At 51.9% G+C, this 21,357-nt stretch overlaps 1 protein-coding gene across 1 annotated transcript; it reads left to right on the forward strand.

Annotated features, from left to right (window-relative positions):
* Positions 1-16,460: 16,460 nt before the first annotated feature.
* On the forward strand, positions 16,461-20,097 carry NKX2-3 (NK2 homeobox 3). The gene is made up of 2 exons (XM_061403070.1): positions 16,461-17,061; positions 18,544-20,097. The coding sequence occupies exons 1-2, from the start codon at positions 16,701-16,703 to the stop codon at positions 19,284-19,286; spliced, it is 1,104 nt and encodes a 367-aa protein (XP_061259054.1). The 5' UTR covers positions 16,461-16,700; the 3' UTR covers positions 19,287-20,097.
* Positions 20,098-21,357: the final 1,260 nt, after the last annotated feature.

Raw genomic sequence — 21,357 nt, forward strand, 5'->3', positions numbered from 1 at the left:
TCAAAAGCAGAGACATTACTTTGTCAACAAAGGTCCATCTAGTCAAGGCTATGGTTTTTCCATTGGTCATGTATGGATGTGAGAGTTGGACTGTGAAGAAAGCTGAGCACCGAAGAATTGATGCTTTTGAACTGTGGTGTTGGAGAAGACTCTTGAGAGTCCCTTGGCCTGCAAGGAGATCCAACCAGTCCATTCTAAAGGAGATCAGTCCTGGGTGTTCTTTGGAAGGACTGATGCTGAAGCTGAAACTCCAATACTTTGGCCACCTCATGTGAAGAGTTGACTCATTGGAAAAGACTCTGATGCTGGGAGGGATTCAGGGCAGGAAGAGAAGGGGACGACAGAGGATGAGATGGCTGGATGGCATCCCTGACTCGATGGACGTGAGTCTGAGTGAACTCCGGGAGTTGGTGATGGACAGGGAGGCCTGGTGTGCCGTGATTCATGGGGTCGCAAAGAGTCAGACACGACTGAGCGACTGAACTGATCTGATACTGTATAGTGACTTGTAGTTTACAAAGCACTTTTATGACACATTATCCAACTTACTCCTCCCAATAAGTTTATGAAATATGCATTGCTGTAACCATTTTGCCAAAGAGAAAATTCAAACTCAACTTATTTGTCCAAGTCACAGAGTTCTTAAGTGACAGAAACAGAACTGGAACCCAAATCTTATGAATCTAGACCCTACTTCCTTTTCACTCTTTCTTGTTTTTATTATCCTCTGAATTCTGCACACAGATCTGCCTGCTCTCTATGAGAATAGGCTCTGTGACCCTGATAGAAACATGTGTGAGAATGCAAAGTAAGGCAAACAGTACTGCTAGAGATCGAGCTCATGCCAGGTGACAACGCATTAGTTAGAGCTGTGTATCTTCTATGCTGTCATTTGTAATAACTTGCTTGATCCAGGGCCAGTAATTTCATAACTATTCTCAAATGTCATGTTGGGTTTATCTTACGCATTGGTTACACCTGGAACAAGCCCCACTTTTTTCAATAACATTACAACTGTGTTCATCAATAGAAAAGACAAGTCCCCAATTAGCCAACATGCTGTAAACTCTTCTTCCCTCCCAGTAAGATTTCTATGGCCTTGGTGATTACACAAACATCAGATCGTGGCTGGGTCAAATGCTTATCAAGTATGTTTAAGATTTAGTAGTGACAAGAGAGAGTGAGAAAATACCTTAAGGGTAGTGATCACCTCTTTACTCATTTCTATATCTTTCATAGCATCTAGGACAAGGCCTGGTTCATGGCATTCACTGAATGAACGAGTGAGTGAATGCTCCAGTGAAAGCTCCAATGATGCCAACATGGGAAGGCTCTGTAAAGGAGCTCAGAACTCAGAGCATTGGAAGCAGAAAGGAGGCCTGTGCAAGAGCTGATGGAGAAGTTTATATAAAGTTGTAAGGTTGTGGCTTGCTACAACCTACAAATCAACTGAACCAGTTAATTTCTGAAGTCTTTGCAGAGCCTCTGCTAGCATATTGGTATCCTTTATCAAGATAATCCAATCCTGCCACTAATTTCCTGGTGTTCTCCCATGCCCCAGCTTGCTGTGTCCACCAAGCCCATGTGCACCACCTCCAAGTAGTCTGCAAGGAAGCAGTAATACTGCTTTCCCATTCCACCCCTCAGCTCTCCAAGGATCTTCCTATCATTATCCAAGCAACCAACCATAGTGCTGACGCTACTCAGTAAAGTCCAGATGTAGTGATTCTCACACTTTGTGTGTGAAAACAGTATTCAGAGAATTCGGTTTAAAATACAGATTTCTGGGATTTCCCTTATGGTCCAGTGGCTAAGACTCTGCTCCCAGCACAGAGAGTCTGGGTTCAATCCCTGGTTGGGGAACTAGATCCTACATGTTGTTGTTGTTTAGTTACTAAGTCATGTCTGACTCTTTAAGACCCCATGAACTGCAGCCCACCATGCCCCTCTGTCCTGCAAGGCAAGAATACTGGAGTGGGTTGCCATTTCCTTCTCCAGGATATTTTCCTGACCCTGAGATCAATCCCCATCTTCTACTTGGCAGGCAAATTCTTTCCCTCTGAGCCACCTGGGAAGCCCAGACCCTTCTGTCACAACTAAAGATCCTGCATGCTGCAACTAAGACCCAATGCAACCAAATAAATAAAAATTCTTTTAAAGGAAGTTTTCTAGGTCCACCTACAGATTACATCCTAGAAGAAGTAATTTTCTAACAAACACCCCTTAAAGGTTCTGATGCAGTTGATACAAAGAACACTCTTTGAGATGATCCTAGATCAATGGTTCATAACCTGGCAGTTTATGAACTCCCCCATTCCCCCAGGCTGAGGATGGAATTCAGGGGGCCCATGAACTTAAAGGGGAAAGTACATCTTTATTTAATCAGTTAATAAAGTGGCACCTATATTATTATATGCCTATTTTTTAATATTTTGACAAATATACTTCAATATTATTATATGCATTTAATTTTATGCATTTAAAATATTATTCTGACAGGGGGTTATAGTCTTCCCCAGACTCTCAAAATTATAAAGGGGCCAAGAAAAACAAAGTTAAAAGTCCCTGCTCTAGATGGAGCTAATTATGCCAAAGGGCCAAACCAACTTCTAGCATCATTTTGCTTCCTGTTTTTTCTCTATTGCCCCTCCCCCAAAGCTAACCTTTCTACCAGGTGGGAGCTATCACAAGAACCACTGAATTCTTAAGGCTGAAGAAGGAGCAGCCTCTCTGCAGGGACTTCTTCCTGAAAGTGAGTTTGGCAAAGGTTAGGAGGGGTGGCGTTCTCCCGAAGCTTCCCTTGGCCTGGAGAACTTGTCCCTTTGTTTTCTCCATCAAACTGAGACACATTTCCTAGTTCAAAATCTACTGTTTCGTCAATATAAATATTGACTTGAGGGGATAAGAGAACCACACTCTAGATGAGTAAAAACTTCCTGGAACAGGTCACTAGATACTCATCAGAAATAGAAACTCAGAGAGGTGGAAAGCCAGGACTGTCTGCTGGGCTGTGTGCCAGGACCAGCATCCTCACTTGATTACATACATCGTCTGGCCCAAGAGGAAACAAGGTGGGCATTTCCTTTTGGAAAGAGAAGCAAAACCAAGGCTATATGAGCTGGCCAAATGAGACCTCAGAACACAGGAAGTTGGGACAGTGCCCCCCAATTACAAGTCTCCTGTGCTTTCTATACTCCTAAGTAGCTGCTGAAAGCCCTATCCAGTTTACAAATGAGGCAGTAGCCTGGAAAACAAGTATTCTGGCCCCTGGCACCATCTCCACTGGATGCTCTCTGCTCAGAGCTTCTGGAGAGCTGCAGAGTTTATCTATGCATCCACAGCCGGAAAAAGATCGGCATTCCTGGGCTTGTAACTAAGAAAATTAATGACTAGGCTAGACGCGTCCTGGGGACTCCCGACTCTCAAAGTCCTAACACCCCAGGGCGGGATTTCTAGGGCAGGGGGGAATGCCCCACCTCTGGCTTTGGTCAAGACTGGGATTTCTTAGAAGGTTGGGGGGCCAATCAGCGGCCATAAATCTTAAAGACCCTTTACCGTTTTACAAGCGAGTTCTCTGGGGCTGCTCTTCTCCCTCTTGCGGTCTATTTACAACGCAAAATCTCCTTGTTAATGGACCTGGGATAATGGTGTTTACTTAACCGCGATAAAGCGCTCAGCTTCCTGGGGGAGCGGCTGTAAAATGTCCTGGAGGTAGGGGTGGTGGGGAGGCGCCGTAAAAGCGGGCGCTGGAGGGGCCAGGGCACTAGGTTTTCTTCCAGGCCCGCCCCAGCCCTCCACCCCGCTAAGCCCAGCTGAGCAGCCCAGGCCCCGAGGGTGATTTCGGTTCCCACATAAATCACCAGCGCCAGAGTCTCGGGAAAAGGCGCATTTTTCATTGCTGGTTGCAGGGCAACTCCCGACAGCGAACGAGAAACAGAAGTTGTCTTTAGATAAACCGTTTACCGGAGCGTGCGTCCTGGCAGCGCGGCCCCCAAAGCACAGGGCAACCGGGTCCCGACGCCGCGCCTCCGCCAGCCCAGCACCTCTCAGGGGCCCCAAGAAATAACCAAACCGTCCAAAGGGCTGGCCCCATGTCCTCCCCCCAGAGTAGAGAAAGAGAGAGGCAAGAGGGGGAAAAAAGGAGAACCTCAGGGTCTGGGGAGACTGGAGAAGTGTGCACGAAGATTCTAGAGACCAAAGATCTGAGACCCCAATTCCACATTTAGTAGCTGTGTGATCCTGAACGAAGGAAGGACTTTGCCTCTCTGAGCTTCAGGAATCTTCATTTATAAAACGACAGAAAAAGTTACCTTACTAATTGATGTTCAAAATTGACAAATTAAGGGACTTCCCTGGTGGTCCGGTGGCTAAGGCTCTGAGTTCCCAATGCTGGGAGCCCAGGTTCGATTCCTGGTCGAGGAACCCGCATGCCACATCTAGGACCCGGTATAGTCAAATAAATAAATAAAAATTTAAAAAAAAATAACAAACCAAATACTTGTATAACCTGTAAAGCCAAAGTTATTAATCAGAGGTCCATGGACGGGCCTAAAGGGGTCCGGAAAACCCATGGAATAACTGACAAACGGTTCCATCCTTCTGAGGGAGAGGGTTCATAGCTCACATCATGGTTCTGAACGGGTGCAGGAACCTCAGAACTTTAAGCATCGCACTAGTTCTGAAGCGCGACTGCATGGTTAGAGTCAGGGCTTTGACACTGGCTGTGAGCCTTTGCTGAAGTCTCCTGTTTCCTTTTCTGTAAAATGGGATAATAGTTCCTAGGACTGTTATGGAGTGGAAAAATGCTTGGCATGGTGTCTGGCACAAAGTAAATGCTAACCAAAAGTTAGATATTTTTCTGCATCAACCCTAGCCCTGTAAGCAAAGACGCTTTAAAACCAGGAATTCCAAGCCTAGCCTTTTCGAGCTCATTGCTGCCAAGATCCCAGACACCTGCCCGCTGCCAGATGGTGGGCCTTCCCACTGCGCGGAGGTGGGTGCCCAGGCCACGTGTTGCCCGGAGTGCTCAGGTGGCACAAAAGGTGCTGTGGGGAGCTGCGGCTCGCCGGGCCGCCACTCTTGGAAGGCCGCTCTAACCCCGCCGGCCGCCAGGAGCCCGGGGCTCAGTCATAATCCGGATTTGGAGGCCGAAGCACTAAACTGGCCGCCACCGATAGGGTGAATCAAAGCGGCCGCCATCCTGGTAGCTCCAGGTCTTGTTTACTTGTGGACGTGTGTGCGCACCCAAGCGGGACGACCTCGAATTTGGAGTCGGCCTTGAGAGAGGAGAGGTAGGAGCCCCCTCCTCTCCCACTCCCTTCCCTCCACCCCGCAGGCACCTCCAGCCTCCACCCCTCCGGAGGCCTAGGCTTCCTATCGCGGGCAGACACGTTTCCTTCCCTCCTAGGGTCAGAGGTCGAGCCCAGGAGAGGCCTGCTCCCTCTTCCCAGGAGGCCCACCCCGAGCGTCGGCCAGGAGCCCCGTTTCCAGCCGCGTCTCCTTCCCCCCTCCCTGCTCTCCATCCATTAGTGTAATCCTTTGTCCAAACACTGCGGCCGGGACGGCCAGACGTTGGTGTAAACAGACCCGGGGGGACGATTCTAACGATATAAATAAAATAACCATTAATAGCGAAAATTGTTCGATGAGCTGGAGGGCGAGCACCCTGGACTCCTGGCTCGCCGGGGTTTGTGTACACAGCGCGGACACCACGCATCCGTCAGGTAAACCGAGCGCAGGTGAGGTCCCTGCAGGCGCGTCAGCGGTACCCGCTGGTGACACGCACAGGCCAAGACACGCACGCGGTTCAGGACAGACGCACACGCGGAGAACGCCGCGTGAGTTCACGTAAGCGCCCAAGCCCAGCCTCAAACCTGGCGCCACAGGGTTATGCCGGCTCTTCTCCAAAAATTCGCTCTCCCAAGTGTCCAGCCACGGGCCCCAGGGGCGCCATCCGGCCGCGTCCGCGGCTTCGATGCCCCCAGGGACACAGAGCTCACACCCAGAAACGGAAAAGATAGCCTCCACTAGTCCCGGAGTTAATCATAATAAACTAACATTGACTGAGCGTTTATTGTGCCAGGCACCATACTAAGTGGTTCACAGAGGTAATCTCCTTGAACCCTCAGAGCGAACTATGAGGTGGGTACTTTGACTATTTCCAGTTCTACAAAAGCAGGACTCAGAAGTCAGGAATCCGCCTGGAAACAGAGTGGGACAGAATTTGAACCCATCACTCTGTTCTAGGAAGCGCAGCGCGCACACCCGAGGTACGGACACTGGCTCCAGTTCCGATGGACCGGGTTTCCAGGGGCTGGACACTGGCTCCAGAGTGTCCCCGGCCCCGCCGGGTTGCGGTGGTTTGTTTCCCAGTGGGAAGTTCCTTTTTCTGCGAAGGGTGTGGGCAGAGTGGCCTGAGAGGCCCGGACAGAGGCGGGGGTGGGTGGGTGGGGGGGCGCCTCGAAAAGCCTTGGAGCTCGTTCCCTGGGAGTGGGGGCTGGCAGCGCTCCCTGGACTACAGAGGGGACTCCTGATATTAGGACTGCAGGCGCCGCTTCCGCATCGAGGCGGCCCACGGGCTAAGCGGTCAGCTCAGGGACACCGGGAAGGTCTCCCTGGGGGGCAGGTAGCCCTGGAATCCTGGTTTCTGGAGTCGGGCAGGAGCAGGACGTTCTCCGCTGCCCACCCCTGCGGTGGAGCCGCAGCGTCTGCAGGCCTGGAAGTTTTGCATCCACCCCCTATCTGCTTTGTGACCTTGGACAAGTCATTTTATTTCTGGACCTCGGTTTCCATGGCTCTAAATTGAAGGGAGAGGAACAAAAATCTGTTTCATAGGAATGTTGTAACTATCATGCCTGTGATTTTTTTGTTTACCGGGTGGGAAGCTTATAATCACGATTAGTATTAACTCCAGGGCAAGAGCCTCAGAAGGCAAAGAAGAAGGCGGCAGCCCCTCTTCTTTTTGAAGAGAAAGTAAAGAAAGAGGGAGATGGTGAGAAAGGAAGCAGCTCAGAGGGGTTGCTGGTAGCCAGAGGAGAGGCGGGGAGGAGGTCCACGGTCCCTGCCCCATCCACAGCCAGTTTATCTTCCAGACAGTTTCCAGTCAATCCCACCACCCGGGCACATTCTTCTTGGGGGCTGTGGACTACCACTTAGGCCTTGCCGAAACATTTAAGGTGGGGAGAAGTAGGACTGTCCAGTACCGCGCAGGAATTGGCAAAAGCAGAGAGAAGTGCTTGGGCAGTGCAGCCCAAACAACGGTTCTCAGGCTGGTAACCCTGGGGCTGCCCAGGAAAGGCAGAAGGGTGGAGAAAGGTAGTTGAATATGGAAGGCAAGGAACTTAACCTTGGGCTAGTTACCTCCTCTCCCGCCTCAGTTTCCTCCTCTGTAAAATGGTTACATTAATAGGGCCATAGTCAAGGATTCTGTTACAAGAAGCAGAAACAATAACAGTGGTGAACAGTTAAGGAGCCTTCACACAATGCCTGGTGCTCTTCTCTGATCTCCATACCCATGAGTCTCCCAGCCCTACCCATGTGGCTTACCTATGGGTTGACAGTTTATGCAGGAGTTGATGAGTGGGGAAGCTCTTAATCATTGGGCCATACCACAGTGCTAGTATAAAAGCCATCCATGAACAGTAGCTAATGTTATCAATATGACCATTGCATATTGGTCACCATATCATATTGGTGAGAGTATTACAGTTATTATTATCAGCAGTATTATTCCAATTATTGCTGCTGCTCCCTCCCAACTGTGAGGTGGTCTTCATGAACTCCTCTTTATGAAAAAGAAAATAGGTTCAGAGAAGGTAACACACCAGATCTGGTCCACACACAGAGATTAGAAACCATGTGAATTTGAAGGCCAGACTTCCTTGCCCACACGAGAAAGAAAAGGAGAGAAAAAGTGCTGGTGTTGCTTGGTTGAGAAGAACACCCACCACTGGGGTAGGTCTGGGGCAGCAGATTTATTTACATTCCACCAAGGACACTAATTGGCCAGATCTTTATCTAAACATGATAACAATGACATGAGACTTCGGGGATTTGTTTACTGCAGCTAAAAAATGATGCATTTGTGGGAGAGGGAAGCTTGGCCTGGGTGCGGGATTTGTTTGCAGTGGCTCAAGAGAGTGGAAGAGGGGGAGGCTGAAGGTATTGGTGGTTGTTGGTGGTTCTGAAGGTATATCCTAAAACTTAAATGATTAAGAGAACTAGTATCCTTGTTTGGGGACCAAAAAAAAAAAAAAAAACCTGCAAAATTTGATTGATAAATAATGCTTTTTTTCCCCAAGTGAAAAAAGGGACACCCAAGAATACTGCTGTCTGATCTCAACTCAGTGGAGGGAAGATTCAGCCTCCCTCTTTGGGTTTGGCAATCACCCCTCACACCCACCCTCAGCCACCAGCACAGGAACATTTACTACACAAGAGGGCTCTGTAAGTGCTTCCCTTCCATGGTTTCTTTAATCCTGACTGCAGGCCTATAAAGTCCACACCATTATTATCTTCTTTATAGGTGAGAAAACTGCTGCTTAGCAAGGCTGAAGGACTGCCCGAGGTCACAAGACTACAGAAGAGGTAGAACGTGGCTCCAAGCCTCTCTGGTGGACTCCAGGGTCAATGCTTTGGCCCAAGATAGGTGTGATTGTGATTTAAAGAAAGCCCCGTCTTCCTCCGATCCAACCCCAAAGGCAGTCTCCTCACTCTGTGGGCTCTCCCCTGAGGAGAAGAGTTTCATTGGTGCCAACTCTCACACAAGCATGCTTGTGTGGTTTGAGTCCTTACAAGCTTACTGGCTGTAGGAGCTGTAAAATGTCCACATGTGCCCGCATCCATGCTCACTTGCTTTGTGTGTGGGCACAATTACATACACACACAAACACAGGCCACCCTCTCTATTATACTAATGGGTGAATGGGTGTGTATTTTTTTAAGTATAAATTGCAGTATAATTTCAATGTGGTTTTTATTACTTTCAAGAACACACACAGTCATTACAACTCTGGTAATAAAATCTATTCCCTCTTCTCTGACTGCAAATTAGACAGGTCCTTATGGGACCACTTTGTACAAGACTAATTGTAATGATACCATAAATTGCCTGTATGGAAATAGTGCATCTGATTGTCATGGAAGCTAGTTCTCATCTTGGATCATATAAACATTTCTCTCCAAATCTCATGTCACTGCCAGTAATTCACGTTGTGAGGGGAAAATGAGGGAGGGGAATTCAGAATGAGTGTTAGCCCAGTCCTCCTGTTTTGACCACACTCTCCGAAAGGGCAGAGCTCTACTGTGGAAGGTACATTTATGGAGAGTCCTGCATGCCTTCTTCCCCCTGCCTATCCACCTGTGTACATACTGTTGTCTTCACACAGGAAGTCACCTTCCTTTTCATTTAAGGAGAAAGATACATCCATAGAAACATAATATGTGAGGGAGGTCTGCATCTATCTGTTGGAAACCCGTATTTATTAGAGTAATGCACCCTCAGAAATGTAGTTGCAGATGGGAGGTAAAAGGGTAGAAGTTGGCCGGCTGCCCTACCTTGCAGCTGGGGACCCTGTCTCTTCTCCAAAAGGCAGTGTCTCGGTTGTCCCACTGGCCCCAAAGCAGCGAAGTAGGCCAGGAGCGCTCAGTCCTTGCCCCTGCTGGCTAGTGTGAGAGCCAGGGCCCCCTTGTCCTCTCCCAGATTTAGCCCCCTGTGTTTTAAGGCAGTCCCTGAAACACTTCCCAGCTGAGGTGATCTCAAAGTGAAATGGCCCCTTAATCTAGCAGGATTGGCAGGAAAAAAGAGGAGAGAAGGTCAATCCAACCTGCTCTAGCCTGTGTGGAGTGGGGGAGGGGGTCAGGCCTGGTCTGGGAGCCCCCATCTGTGCTCTCAAGGGATGCTTGGGGCCCAGGCCTTATGGCCACCTTCAACTCTGCTGTGATCCTCTCCAGGCTGCCACAATAGAAGGAAACGGAGGCTCTGCAGGATCTGCCTGCAGTGGGAATTTCCACGGGGAGGGTGGCCAAGCTCACCATCTGGAGCCCCACAGGCTCATCAGGGCCCATGGCTGAGGCTGCTGGGGGTTGGGGGCTGGGAGGTGGAAAAAGTCCCACAGGCTCCAAGGGTAGAGAGGAGCGTCCCTATCACACTACCAAGGGTGCCTGGGCATTTTTACCTGCAGCTCCTGAGACAGAGTGGACATTCCACAGGGGTGGAAAGGGGGAGGAGGCCTGGGGTTCAGGGGTGGGGACCTCTGGTGCAAGGGTGTGTGGTTCCCTCCATACCAAACACCTGCAGGGTCCAGGGACAAAAAGCAAGAAAATCATGGAGTTGAGGAAAGGGAATGAAATAAGATGGGGGAAGGGAGGAGGGCGTGAGGAAATAAGGGAGAGTGAAACAGGTCAGGGAGAAGGAGGAGGCCAGGGAGAGGAGAAGGTGAAGGAGAAAGGAGGTGGGGGAAGGGTGGTCAGGAAAAGCGTGGAGTGAGGAAGGAAAGGAGCGGAGCCGGGAGTAAGAGATGGGCCTAAAGAAAGAGAAAGGGGTGGAAAGGGGAAAACAGACTGGCTGTGAGAGGGAGGAGGATGACCACTAAAGTTCTGGGGTCCCAGCTCGGCATCTCTCCTAGGCCCCTGCGTGCCGCAAGCTGCAAGAGGTAAGGAGGTCCTTCTCTCGGGTTGGCGGGAGTGAGGAAAGGTCCAGCGGAATCCGAGAACCTACTGTTCAAGGACAGAGGTCCAGCCGGCGTCTCCCCAGGGCTCCTCGCTAGGGCCCCGGGCTCTTGGCCAGCAGCAGCAAAGAAACGCGCGGAGAAGCCCGGGAATCCGGGTCCCAACCAGCGCGGCCGAAGTGCTCGGGCTTCAGAGAGACGCGGCGCCCTTGGCTGCAGGGCTGAGCGAGGCCTGGCAACCTGACAGACACCCCAGCCTCGAGGTTGCCTAACTCTTGACCTCCGACCCGACTCACCTGCGTCTCTGCAGGGCGAGGCCGCCAAGTTCCGAGACCTGGAGTTGCAGGACCGGACCTGGCTCCCCGCGCGCCTCACGCTTTCTGTCCCTGTGGCTGTGCGCTCTGGCGCGCCCCAGCCGCCTGGGGTCTCGGTCCTTTCCAGGTCGGGTCCCCGGCCGTTCGGAGCAAAGTCAGAAGTCCACGCTCTTCCACCCCCAATTCCCCGCAGGGTCACGCAAGATGGGGCTATCCCAGAGTAGTGGTAATGGTTGGGTTCCGCCAGAGCTTCAGGGAACCAAGGGCAAGTGAGCCCCTAGACCCGCAGATAAGATCGCCCAATAACGGAGCGAAGGTCCCCGTGCACCTTCGAAATCGCTCTCCCGGTGCAGACCAGAGACCCGGAACTCCAGGCTGGATACAGTGAGGGCGGGATAAGGCGTTACTTAAAACGACAAGGCTTCAGCAAAAGTTTCTTTCCAAGTGAGAAAGGCTGTGTTGTTGTTGTTCCTCTTCTTCTCAAACGTTTTGAAGTTATTCGCTCCAACTTGACCCCCAGGGAGATATGGGAGAAGAGTTCTGCGTCCGAGGAGGCCGAGGTTCCTCGGTTTGCGGTTGAGAGTAAAAAGGATCACGCTAGGAAGAGTCACGAAAAAAAAAAAAAATCTCCTTCTTGAACATGATAACCACATCCCTCCCCGAAATGTTTAATGCTCCGAGCAGGGAGGTGCTCGGGTTTAAGTGAATTAATTCTCTAAAGACTGCAGCCGCCTTTCTGAAGTCAGATTGTATTTTAAACGGTCTAAAGACACCGAAATTTCGATACAGGAAGTTAAACACTTAAAAAAAAAAAAAAGTTAAGGAATGCACCCAGAATTCCAATTTAATCCCCAAGTTAAAACTGCTCACTGCACTCCCAAATAACACACGCAAATAGTACAAATAAATGTCTGTGTATAGGCATCTTTTATTTACATGTTTTTGCTTGAAAAAATATCGACTTTCACTCACAGTTAGCTTTTCTGATTTCTGTGTTTTATTGGCAAAACAACTTTTTTGATAACAAAAGCTTTATTTATATTGTTAACTTAAAAATTTTTGGAGTGAAGCAGATACACATAGATATATATGAAAAGTCTTCATCCTGAGAAATCGAAACTTGCTTCATTGGCAAGGGCCTGTAATTAACAAAGAACTACAGGGATTACTGAACTTGGAACAATTTTCTCCCAGAGAAGGGAAGTGGTGGGTTATTTAGAAAACTCAATTCTATACACAATCTGGGGAAATCTGGCATTTATACAAACACATGGAAAACAAGCTAAAATTCTCAAAATGCCACTTTAAAATCTCTCTTACCAAATTGCTGAAACATGGGGGGAAAGTTCCTCTTGAGGAATTAGATCAGCTTAATACTTTATGGGACTGATGTACCTAGTTGACATTTCTTTAAAAGTAGATAATGTATTCCCCTTCTCACAAAACATTAGGCTCTAGAACGCTCACAAATCTGGATATGTTCTAACATCTCTCAACTAAAAACCAAATCAAAACACATACACACATATGCACCACCAGCAGCAACTACAACAAAATAACAAAAACCTACTTAATGCTCTTGCAAAAGAGGAATTTTTTTACCTTTTTTGTCTCTTCCCCGCCCCCCCCCCCCAAGATGTCATTGAAAATGAAGTTTCTGGGAGAGCAGTAAAAAAAGAAAAGAAAAGAAAGACAGGAAGAAGGAAATTTTTCAATGGAAAAAATCACCTAAAATGTTATCACACAGTTTTAGCTGGCAGAGTTCACCCCATGATGGTTTCTCATGCCTTGAAAGAAAACTACTCCTGACTATAGTATACATTTAGATTAGAGAGCCACTAAAACCTTCAATTTTTTTTGTAGCCATGGCTACATAAATAAATGGCTATTTAAACAAGTGAAGGATAACAGAATAAGCTGTAGCATATAGCTAAAGTGATCAATTTTTTGCCTATATTTATATGTATATTAATTAAGCAGTTTTTGTGTATACAATAATAACTTATGGGAACACTTCACAGCTTTCAAAGCACCATTACATTTTTCTTTGATGAAGTTTGCTGTAATGACTAGCATGTTGTTTTTCTCCACAAAAGGTATAATTTTATTTATCACCTTTTTATGCATCTATTATAACACTTTCCCTCAGAGAATCTGCTATCATTTTACTATGCCCTGTAATCACATATGGGAGGAGAAAGACTTGTATAAATGTATAATGTGACAAAATGGAAGATAGGCAGATACACTCGATTAAAATAAAATCAAACCCTGCCATGGATGCAACGATATTTACTTTATCTGACAGTAATTAGCTAATCTAACAAAAACCTATTATTAGTCGAGCACAGCTCCGGGATTTCAAAGATCCTCTTTTCCGACAAAAGAATGCAAATGTCCTAGCATGAGATTGTAACTGGATAGGCGCTGGAACCAGATTCCGCATTGTGATAAGTGACTCTGGAGAACCGACCGCCGCTGCAATGTAACTACCACTCTGGCGTTTTCATTCCGGACAGCCCCGCACAGTTGGCTGCGCACAAGCTTGTTGTCGTCGGGGTGCGGGCACAGGCCAGGCAGGCTCCCCAGATGTGATTGGCCTGGCGGGTATTCCTGCAGGGAGGCTCCGCCGCTGGGTAGCCAAATGGACCAAAGGGAACCTGAACAATCAGATGATCCCAGCCCCTGCTCAGGACTTAAGGCCGAGATCTAAGCCTCCCACCCGCTAGACAAGCCCTGCGCAGAGCTATGGCTGGGGAGAGAAATGGACGCGGCGTACAAACTCCTTGCTAGGCCCCTTCGCCTGTGCTCTCCACGCTCCAGCTCCTCAAGGGTCTCCAGTCCCTCAGGGCGTCATGCGAGGAGCAATCTGATCAAGGACCTCAGGAGAGAATTTTTCAGACCTGGGCCAAGGATATCTGGCGGGGTAGCAGTGGTAGTGGGTTTGGAGGAGATCGAATCGCGTGGGCCTGCAGGTGGGAAGGAGGCAGCCTTCCGTGTGCTAAGGGAGAAGGCGACTCGGTGGACTCGGCGGCAGCAGCTGCTGTGTGGGCGTGTCTCGGTGTTCCCCGCACCCCGGGCCATGGGTTCTAAGATACGGATTTGGGGGATGAGCTTAGGGTAGAACTAGGGGCGAAGCGCCGTGGAGAAGCGAGAGAAGGTAGCAAGGAGAAATGAAGGTTTCGGTTGGAAACTGGGGACAGATATTTTCTGTAGCTTTTGTCTTTCTTTTTTCTGAATCTTGATATCACTTCAAGAAAACCAATTAAAGAAGCAAAAAGCAAAAAAAAAATTTTTTTTTACTAGGAGACGAGCGGGCAATAGAAATATTCTCAACGACAGTCTAGCCCTCGGGATGGGGGTGGAAGAGTGGGATTGGAGGCAGTTTCCTTCTTTTATGCGCGCCTGCTACCGCGACGCAGGTACTCAAGGACTGCCACCCGGCAGTGCCGCGCACTCACCCTCGTCTCTCTGGATCTTTGCGCCCAACAACTCGCGATTCGCAGCAAAAGCAGGCGCATTCTTCTCTCCGCAGCTCTGTGGCCTGTTCTGGAAACACCAGCTCTGCCCAGGGCCTCAATAATCTTAGAATTCAGAGCGGAAAGGCATCGGGTGCCCTTGCGGCTGACGGATGGTCATCCCGGCGCAAAGCCCAGCTCACGTAGAGTCTCCCGCACAGCCTGCGGGCTGCCACCAGCTAAGTACTCCCGGGAGCACGTGGCCGGCGCTGAATCCCAGTTCCCCAGGAGGCCCCAGAGGCTGACTCCCCGCACCATTTCCGCTCCCTCCTGAACAGCCCCGCCTCTCCCACCTCGCGACTGGCTGTTCATTCTCTCCTCGGCTTTGGGCACCCACTGCTCCCGCCGTTGCGGGGGGTCCTCCCATGACAGCTCTCCGCTCCGTTCCCACTCCCATCCCGAGTCCGCTGCAGCCGGGAGGTGTTGTCCACAGTCCCTGCACCTCCCACCTGCCCCTTCTATCTGAAGCTAGTGCTCCCTCCGCTCTACCATTTTGGCGCCAAAAAATATGCTAGGGGCGGCTAGGGCCAAATGAGGGATGCCATGGTTGGGCCAAATCGGTCCCTATTTTTTCAAGGCCAGCACTGGGGACAGGTTTTTCTATAGGTCTCACAGCAGCTCCTGCTGCTGCTCACTGGGCTAGAGGTGATGGTGAGCAAATGCCTATCGTGCAGGAAGATGATCTCTATCTGTGCAGAGTTTCCAGAATCACAGGGGACACCACAGATTTGCCCACAAAATAATCAGGGCCCTAGAAGGGCGCCAGAAGAAGTGTGGGTTGGAGAAATTAGAAACATGCCTGCGAGGGTCAAGGCCTAGACCCAGGTGTCTGATTTCAATAGACGGAAAAGACAGCCTCCATGGCTGGGTCACCTCTCTTGTGAAAACAGATCCTGCTCTCAAGACCATATGAAACTACCCAGTGTGTGAGGCCCTCCAACCCCGAACGTCATCACCAATGCAGTCAACAAACACTGTTTGACTTCTGATGCAGAACAGTAGTCAATGACAGGTATTGAGCACTAACATGAGCGGGCCCTGCACTAAAATCTTGACATGTTTTGCCTCATTTATCACTGGCAACAACCCTGAAGAAGGTATTACTGTCTTTTTGTAAGCAAAGAAACTGAGGCTTAGAAACACCCAGGCCAAACACTGACTAGGCCAGGATTCAAACCAAGAGCTGTCAGACCACAAAGTTCAGTATTTACTCCATCGTCCTGTCTCTCACATACCTGCTTAGTGAGGCCGCTGGAAAAGCTACAGAAGCAAATGCAACTGGGGCTCTGCCCTCCGGGGGCTCATGGTTTACTCAGGGAGACCAGGCAGGCAATATAGCTATAGTACTAGGCAGGAAGTGATAAGTGACACGAATGTCCTTTACTAACACGCGCTGCAAGTTCAGATGCGAGAGAGATAACTTCCGGCTAGGCGATGAGGGAGCGCTTCCTTGGAGGAGGTGGCATTTGAGCAGAGCTTCAGAGAACAGGCTTGTCATGGAGACAAGGGTGGAGAAGGCTTTCCGAGTGGAGGGAACAGCTTGAGCAAAGTCAACAAGGCGAGAACGCACACGTCGCCCGTCCATAGATATATAAAACATTCCGTCTCCTTGGGGATACAGTGCCGGGTATTTACAAGCCAGGAAGTTTTCCTGCCTCCGCAGCAGCTGGAAAAACCACGTTCCTGGGCTATCCTTCCTGGCGGTTGGTTCTCAGGATGCCTCCCAGAACTGGCTTTACTCGGGAAGACGCGGCCAGTCGGGATGGGAATCGGTCGTTCGCGTACCCCAGGCAGTGCAGCCTCTCCCGCAGCCACTAGGACTTCGAGACTCTATACTAGCCCTTGTCTATTTCTGGTAGCTCAGCAGCACCCCCACTCAGTGGAGGCGGAGGGGTGTGGTCCACAGCAGCTGGAACCAATGGGGAGGGAGGTCCGGGCGAGAGCCCCGCCCCCGACGTGACGCACGACCCCCGGACTCCTGCTTCTCAGCCCCGGCCCCAGTCCCTGCAGTGGCTGTAACAAAACCCAGACCCCCACGTCCGGGCCAATGGAGGCGATTTAGACTGGAGTGGGACCGCGTCTGTCAAAAGCCCGACTCGGCAGCAGCGGCGGAGTCCAGAGGAGAGCTGGAGCCGCCGCGCTGCCTCCCCGCCCCCGCCGGGATTTATTGAGTATTTGGACTGGACAATTAAGTGGCCCTGATGATGTTACCAAGCCCGGTCACCTCCACCCCTTTCTCAGTCAAAGACATTCTGAATCTGGAGCAGCAGCAGCAACAGCACTTCCACGGCGCGCACCTGCAGGCGGACTTGGAGCACCACTTCCACTCGGCGCCCTGCATGCTGGCCGCCGCTGAGGGGACGCAGTTTTCGGACGGAGGGGAGGAAGACGAGGAAGAAGAGGGCGAGAAACTGTCCTATTTGAACTCACTAGCTACAGCCGATGGCCACGGGGATTCGGGGCTCTGCCCCCAGAGCTTTGTCCACACGGTCCTGCGAGACTCGTGCAGCGGGCCTAAGGAACATGAAGAGGAGCCCGAGGTCGTGAGGGACGGGAACCAAAGTGAGTAGAGGGGGAAAGGAAACACTCATGTGGAGCAATGGCGGGATGCCCGCAAACAGCCCACCAACCTTGTCGGCACGGCTGCCCGCCTCTTTAGCTCCTGGCTGGTGTCATGCCAGTTCCTGGTCAGCGACAGCTCCGCAAAACTCAGATGCTGCAAGGGAGCCAGGGCGGAGGGAGAAGGCCAAGATGACTCCGCCAACTACTCCCCCCAGAGGGAGGAGGCGATGCAGCCCCGGAGGTTATTGCTACCCTGATGCGGATAAGCAATGTGGGCTCAGCTGCCGGGTGCTGACAACTGTAGCTCTTCCCCAGAGCTAGAGGGGCATGAGCCTCAACTTCTCCCACTTTCCCTCTAGCGTGAGATGCGTTTTTTGAGGCCAGGGCAGCCGTTCTCTCTTCTCGGAAAAGGTAGTCCAAGCAGATTGTGTGCCTGGTGTCCGGAGGGCGCAGGAACTTAGGTAGAATTTTAGCGGGGGTGCTTTCCTCACTTCTCCGCCTGGAACTCTGCGTCCTCGCACCCGTGGCACCCGGCAGAGAGCGAGCGGATGGTGGGAGAGCGCATGGGAACGTAGTTCATTCCTCACTCGCACCCCTGAGGCAACCGGCCTTTTTGAAAATCTGTAACGTTTTGCTTTGTGTCCCAGATTGTGTGGCTTCGGGCTGAGTGAAAAACGCGCCGAACTTAGATCCTGTCTGCTCAAGTAGGACGGGAGGTGAATTGGGCAGGGCAACAGAATAACTGAATAAAGCCTCCAAGGAAGTGTTTGTGAGGAGACAGAGCCAAAAGAATCTCCTTCCCCAAGAGAAGGTTTGTTGTGGCGGAAGCCAAGGCCTTTGCTCTGACAGCTCCCCTGGGCCTAAAATCGACATGAAACTAAGTCAGTCAGTCAATCAAATTTCTTTTTCTTTCTAAGGTATCGGTTGTCGTTACTCAGACACTCATTTGTGGGTAGGTAGGCGTTTAAATGTAAACAAACAAACAAAAAAACAGTTCCTGGGCAATAAGCAGTACACTCAGACATTTCTAAGCAGGAAGATTTTCGCACATCGCACGCATTTCGGCCGCCAAAAACCAACATGCCTCTCACACCTTCAGCTATTTATGACGGAAAAGAAGGCAACCGAATTTGCAAATATTGGAGTTATGTAGTTACAAACTTTCATCCTGAAAATAATCATTAGCAAGCCGAGCTGCACATTTAATACAGGGTAATCTCTCGCAGATGCTGAAGTTCTAAATAAACGCGTGCTAACTACCCCTCCCCACACTATGTGCCTCCACCCGTCAAGGACGTGGTGAGGGGCCTTGGGCGATCGAAGGGTCCCACGGCGCCAGAAGTCACAAACCTTCCCCAAAACCCAAGCAGTTATTACTGCACGCTCCGCGTTGCCACCAAAAAGGGTCACAGTGCTCCTGGACCGGAGCCGCGGAGAGGCCGGGAACAACTAAGAGACGCTGTTGTTTTGCTTCTTTCGCAGAAAGCTGCCAACTGAAGAAACCTCTGGAGGCGGCCGGAGACTGTAAGGCGGCAGAGGAGAGCGAAAGGCCGAAGCCACGCAGCCGCCGGAAGCCCCGGGTCCTCTTCTCTCAAGCCCAAGTCTTCGAGCTGGAACGCAGGTTCAAGCAGCAGCGGTACCTGTCGGCGCCAGAGCGCGAGCACCTGGCCAGCAGCCTAAAGCTCACGTCCACCCAGGTGAAGATCTGGTTCCAGAATCGCAGGTACAAGTGCAAGAGACAGCGGCAGGACAAGTCTCTGGAGCTGGGCGGGCACGCGCCCCCGCCGCCGCCGCGCCGTGTGGCGGTGCCGGTGCTGGTGCGGGACGGCAAGCCGTGCGTCACTCCTGGCGCGCCAGCCTACGGCGCGCCCTACAGCGTGGGCGCGGGAGCCTACTCCTACAACAGCTTCCCCGCCTATGGCTATGGGAACTCGGCAGCCGCCGCCGCAGCCGCCGCCGCTGCAGCCGCCGCCGCCGCGGCCTACAGTGGCAGCTATGGCTGTGCGTACCCGGCAAGCGGTGGCAGTGGCGGCGGCGGCGGCGGGGCCTCCTCGGCGGCCTCGGCCATGCAGCCCGCCTGCAGTGCGTCTGGAGGCGGCCCCTTCGTGAACGTGAGCAACCTGGCCGGCTTCGGGGGCGGCGGCGGCGCGCAGCCGTTGCACCAGGGTGCGACGGCGGGGGCCGCGTGCGCTCAGGGTACCTTGCAGGGCATCCGGGCCTGGTAGGGACCGGGCAGGTAACGCGGCAGGCGACCCCACCGCAGCCTGGCGCCGCGGGACTAAAGGGCGAGAAAGGCTGGATCCAAGGAAGGACCAGGTCCCCTCGTTAAAAAATATAAATATATATACATAAACGTCTCGCTCCCCAGGGCCTCGGAGCGCAGCTTACACGAAGTCCGGGGAAGGAGGCTCTGGGGCGAAGAGGATGCGCCTGGGCCTACATGGAGACTATCTCTGAGGCAGAAACGCTGGCTGGGTGCCTGGAGGACAATGGCCCCAATCTCGGCTCCAAAGGGAGTGCGAAAGGCTGGGACTCAGGCTGCCAGTCGTCTCTCCTAGAGCAAGAAGGGCTTCTCTTTCTCGGCCTTCTCGCGGCCTCAGCAGAGCGCTGGCGGAAAACTCAAGGACAGAGAACAGCATGAAGGAGAGAAAAATGGGCGTCGTGGCTTGAGAAATCCCCAGGCCCTACCGACCCTCTGCTCACTTTGCAGGGCCGGAGTGCCACACCACAGTCCATTTTCCTTTTCCCAACCGCCTGCCCTCCGCAACAGATACCTCGGCCTGGATCTCCAGATTGTCAGGAGGCGTAGAACTCTGCAAGAAAAATCAGCGGAGCGAGATCAAAAGTTGGGGGTTTGAACAAATCTGGAACCTAGGGGCCCACCGGAGGTGTTACCGGCTTTCCTTCTGTTTCCTATTCTGTATTCAGCACATATAATATATATATATATAACTAAATATATCCACACGCCATGTACACACCCGCTGCCATACACTACAGGAGTCAATAAACAAGGTGCAATATTTTCAAACGGTTGGCCGGCTACAGACCTTGTTTAGCCCACAAAAGTAGGGAGAGATCCTTCAACAGGGCGGCGGGGAAGGAAAAGATGCTCTGGGAAAGCAGTTCTGCCCTGGGCGATCGCAGGCCTGGTCTCCCCTGCCTCAGCCCCCAGGCTTCAAGTCCGGTCTCTAAGGCTTTGTTCATTAATTTCTCTTTACTGTCCTAGGGAGGACAGGTCGGAGACTCAGGGCCTTTTGAGGTGGGACTTTGAAATCCCCCCAAGTTTCACCCAGATGCTTGGGCTAGTATCTGGGCCTGCGTTAGATCAAGGCTTAGACTCTGCCCACCTCGAATGCCTCCAGAGTAAAGGAAACCTCGCCCCTAGGCCTAGCCGTAGGCGCCGCGAAGGCAGCTCCATCTTCTGCCGCCGCCCGGCCTTCCAGCGCGCCCGGGGGCGCTGCGCCCCGCCGCGGCCGAGTTCTCCCCCTTGGTCGCCCTCCCTTCTCCCCCGGCGGCCGAGGCTTTATGCGGCTCCTTGTCACTTGCGGAGAATGCCTGTGCGAGGCCTGTGCTGCCACACGGCCGATTGTGAGCGTGCCAAGGCGGGTGAATGGGGAGGCCTCAGCGCGCCGCGCCATTGTGGGGCCGGGCCTCGCTGAAAGGCGGCTCCGGGCCGGGAAGGTGCGGAAAGAATGGCTTTTTATTGGAGTCCCGAACAAAAGGTGTGGTAGGAAGGCGAAGTCCCCTGCGCGAACAAAAACCTCAGCGCGTCGGGATTGACGTCCCCCCCGAGCTCCCCATTGCTTCTCAGAGCGGGGGCTTTGTGCAGCAGTCTGCTCAACAGAGGGACGGAGAAATGCGCGGGGGTTTTGTTCCCCACTTTTTGTGCGCTGGGGGAGGGGGCGGCCAGGGGGAACGGGGTCTGGGCGGGCAGCAGGGAGGGGCTCGCTGATTAGGCTGGGCCGGCCCGGGCGCCGAGATGTTCAGCGGGAGTCGGCTGCCTGAAAGCAGGGTCATTATTGCTACAAGTTTAGCAATTTCGCCCTTAGAGGAGGGGGCGGGGGCTGCTAGGTTGCTGCGGGGCCGCCGGGCTGGGGAGCTGCAGAGTCCCGGAGGAGAGAGAAGAAAAAAAGGGGAGGGGAGAGAGAGAGACAGGCCGGCAAGGCAATCCACCAAACCCACTGACCGCCCAGGAAGAGGCTTGGACGCATCCAACAGGGCCTAGCGGGAAGCAGGACAGGCGGCGCCTGGGGGGGCGAAGACCCGCCCTCCCCTTGCCTCCTTAGAAGCAAA

Source organism: Bos javanicus, chromosome 26 (assembly GCF_032452875.1).
Source record: "Bos javanicus breed banteng chromosome 26, ARS-OSU_banteng_1.0, whole genome shotgun sequence".
Classification (NCBI taxonomy): Eukaryota; Metazoa; Chordata; class Mammalia; order Artiodactyla; family Bovidae; genus Bos; species Bos javanicus.

What these genes read in the sequence shown, in the direction of transcription:
- NKX2-3 (XM_061403070.1), top strand. Translation starts at nt 16,701, where the DNA reads ATGATGTTACCAAGCCCGGTCACCTCCACCCCTTTCTCAGTCAAAGAC. An exon ending in CGTGAGGGACGGGAACCAAA is followed by an intron (nt 17,062 to 18,543) that starts GTGAGTAGAGGG and finishes CTTCTTTCGCAG; the next exon opens with AAAGCTGCCAACTGAAGAAA.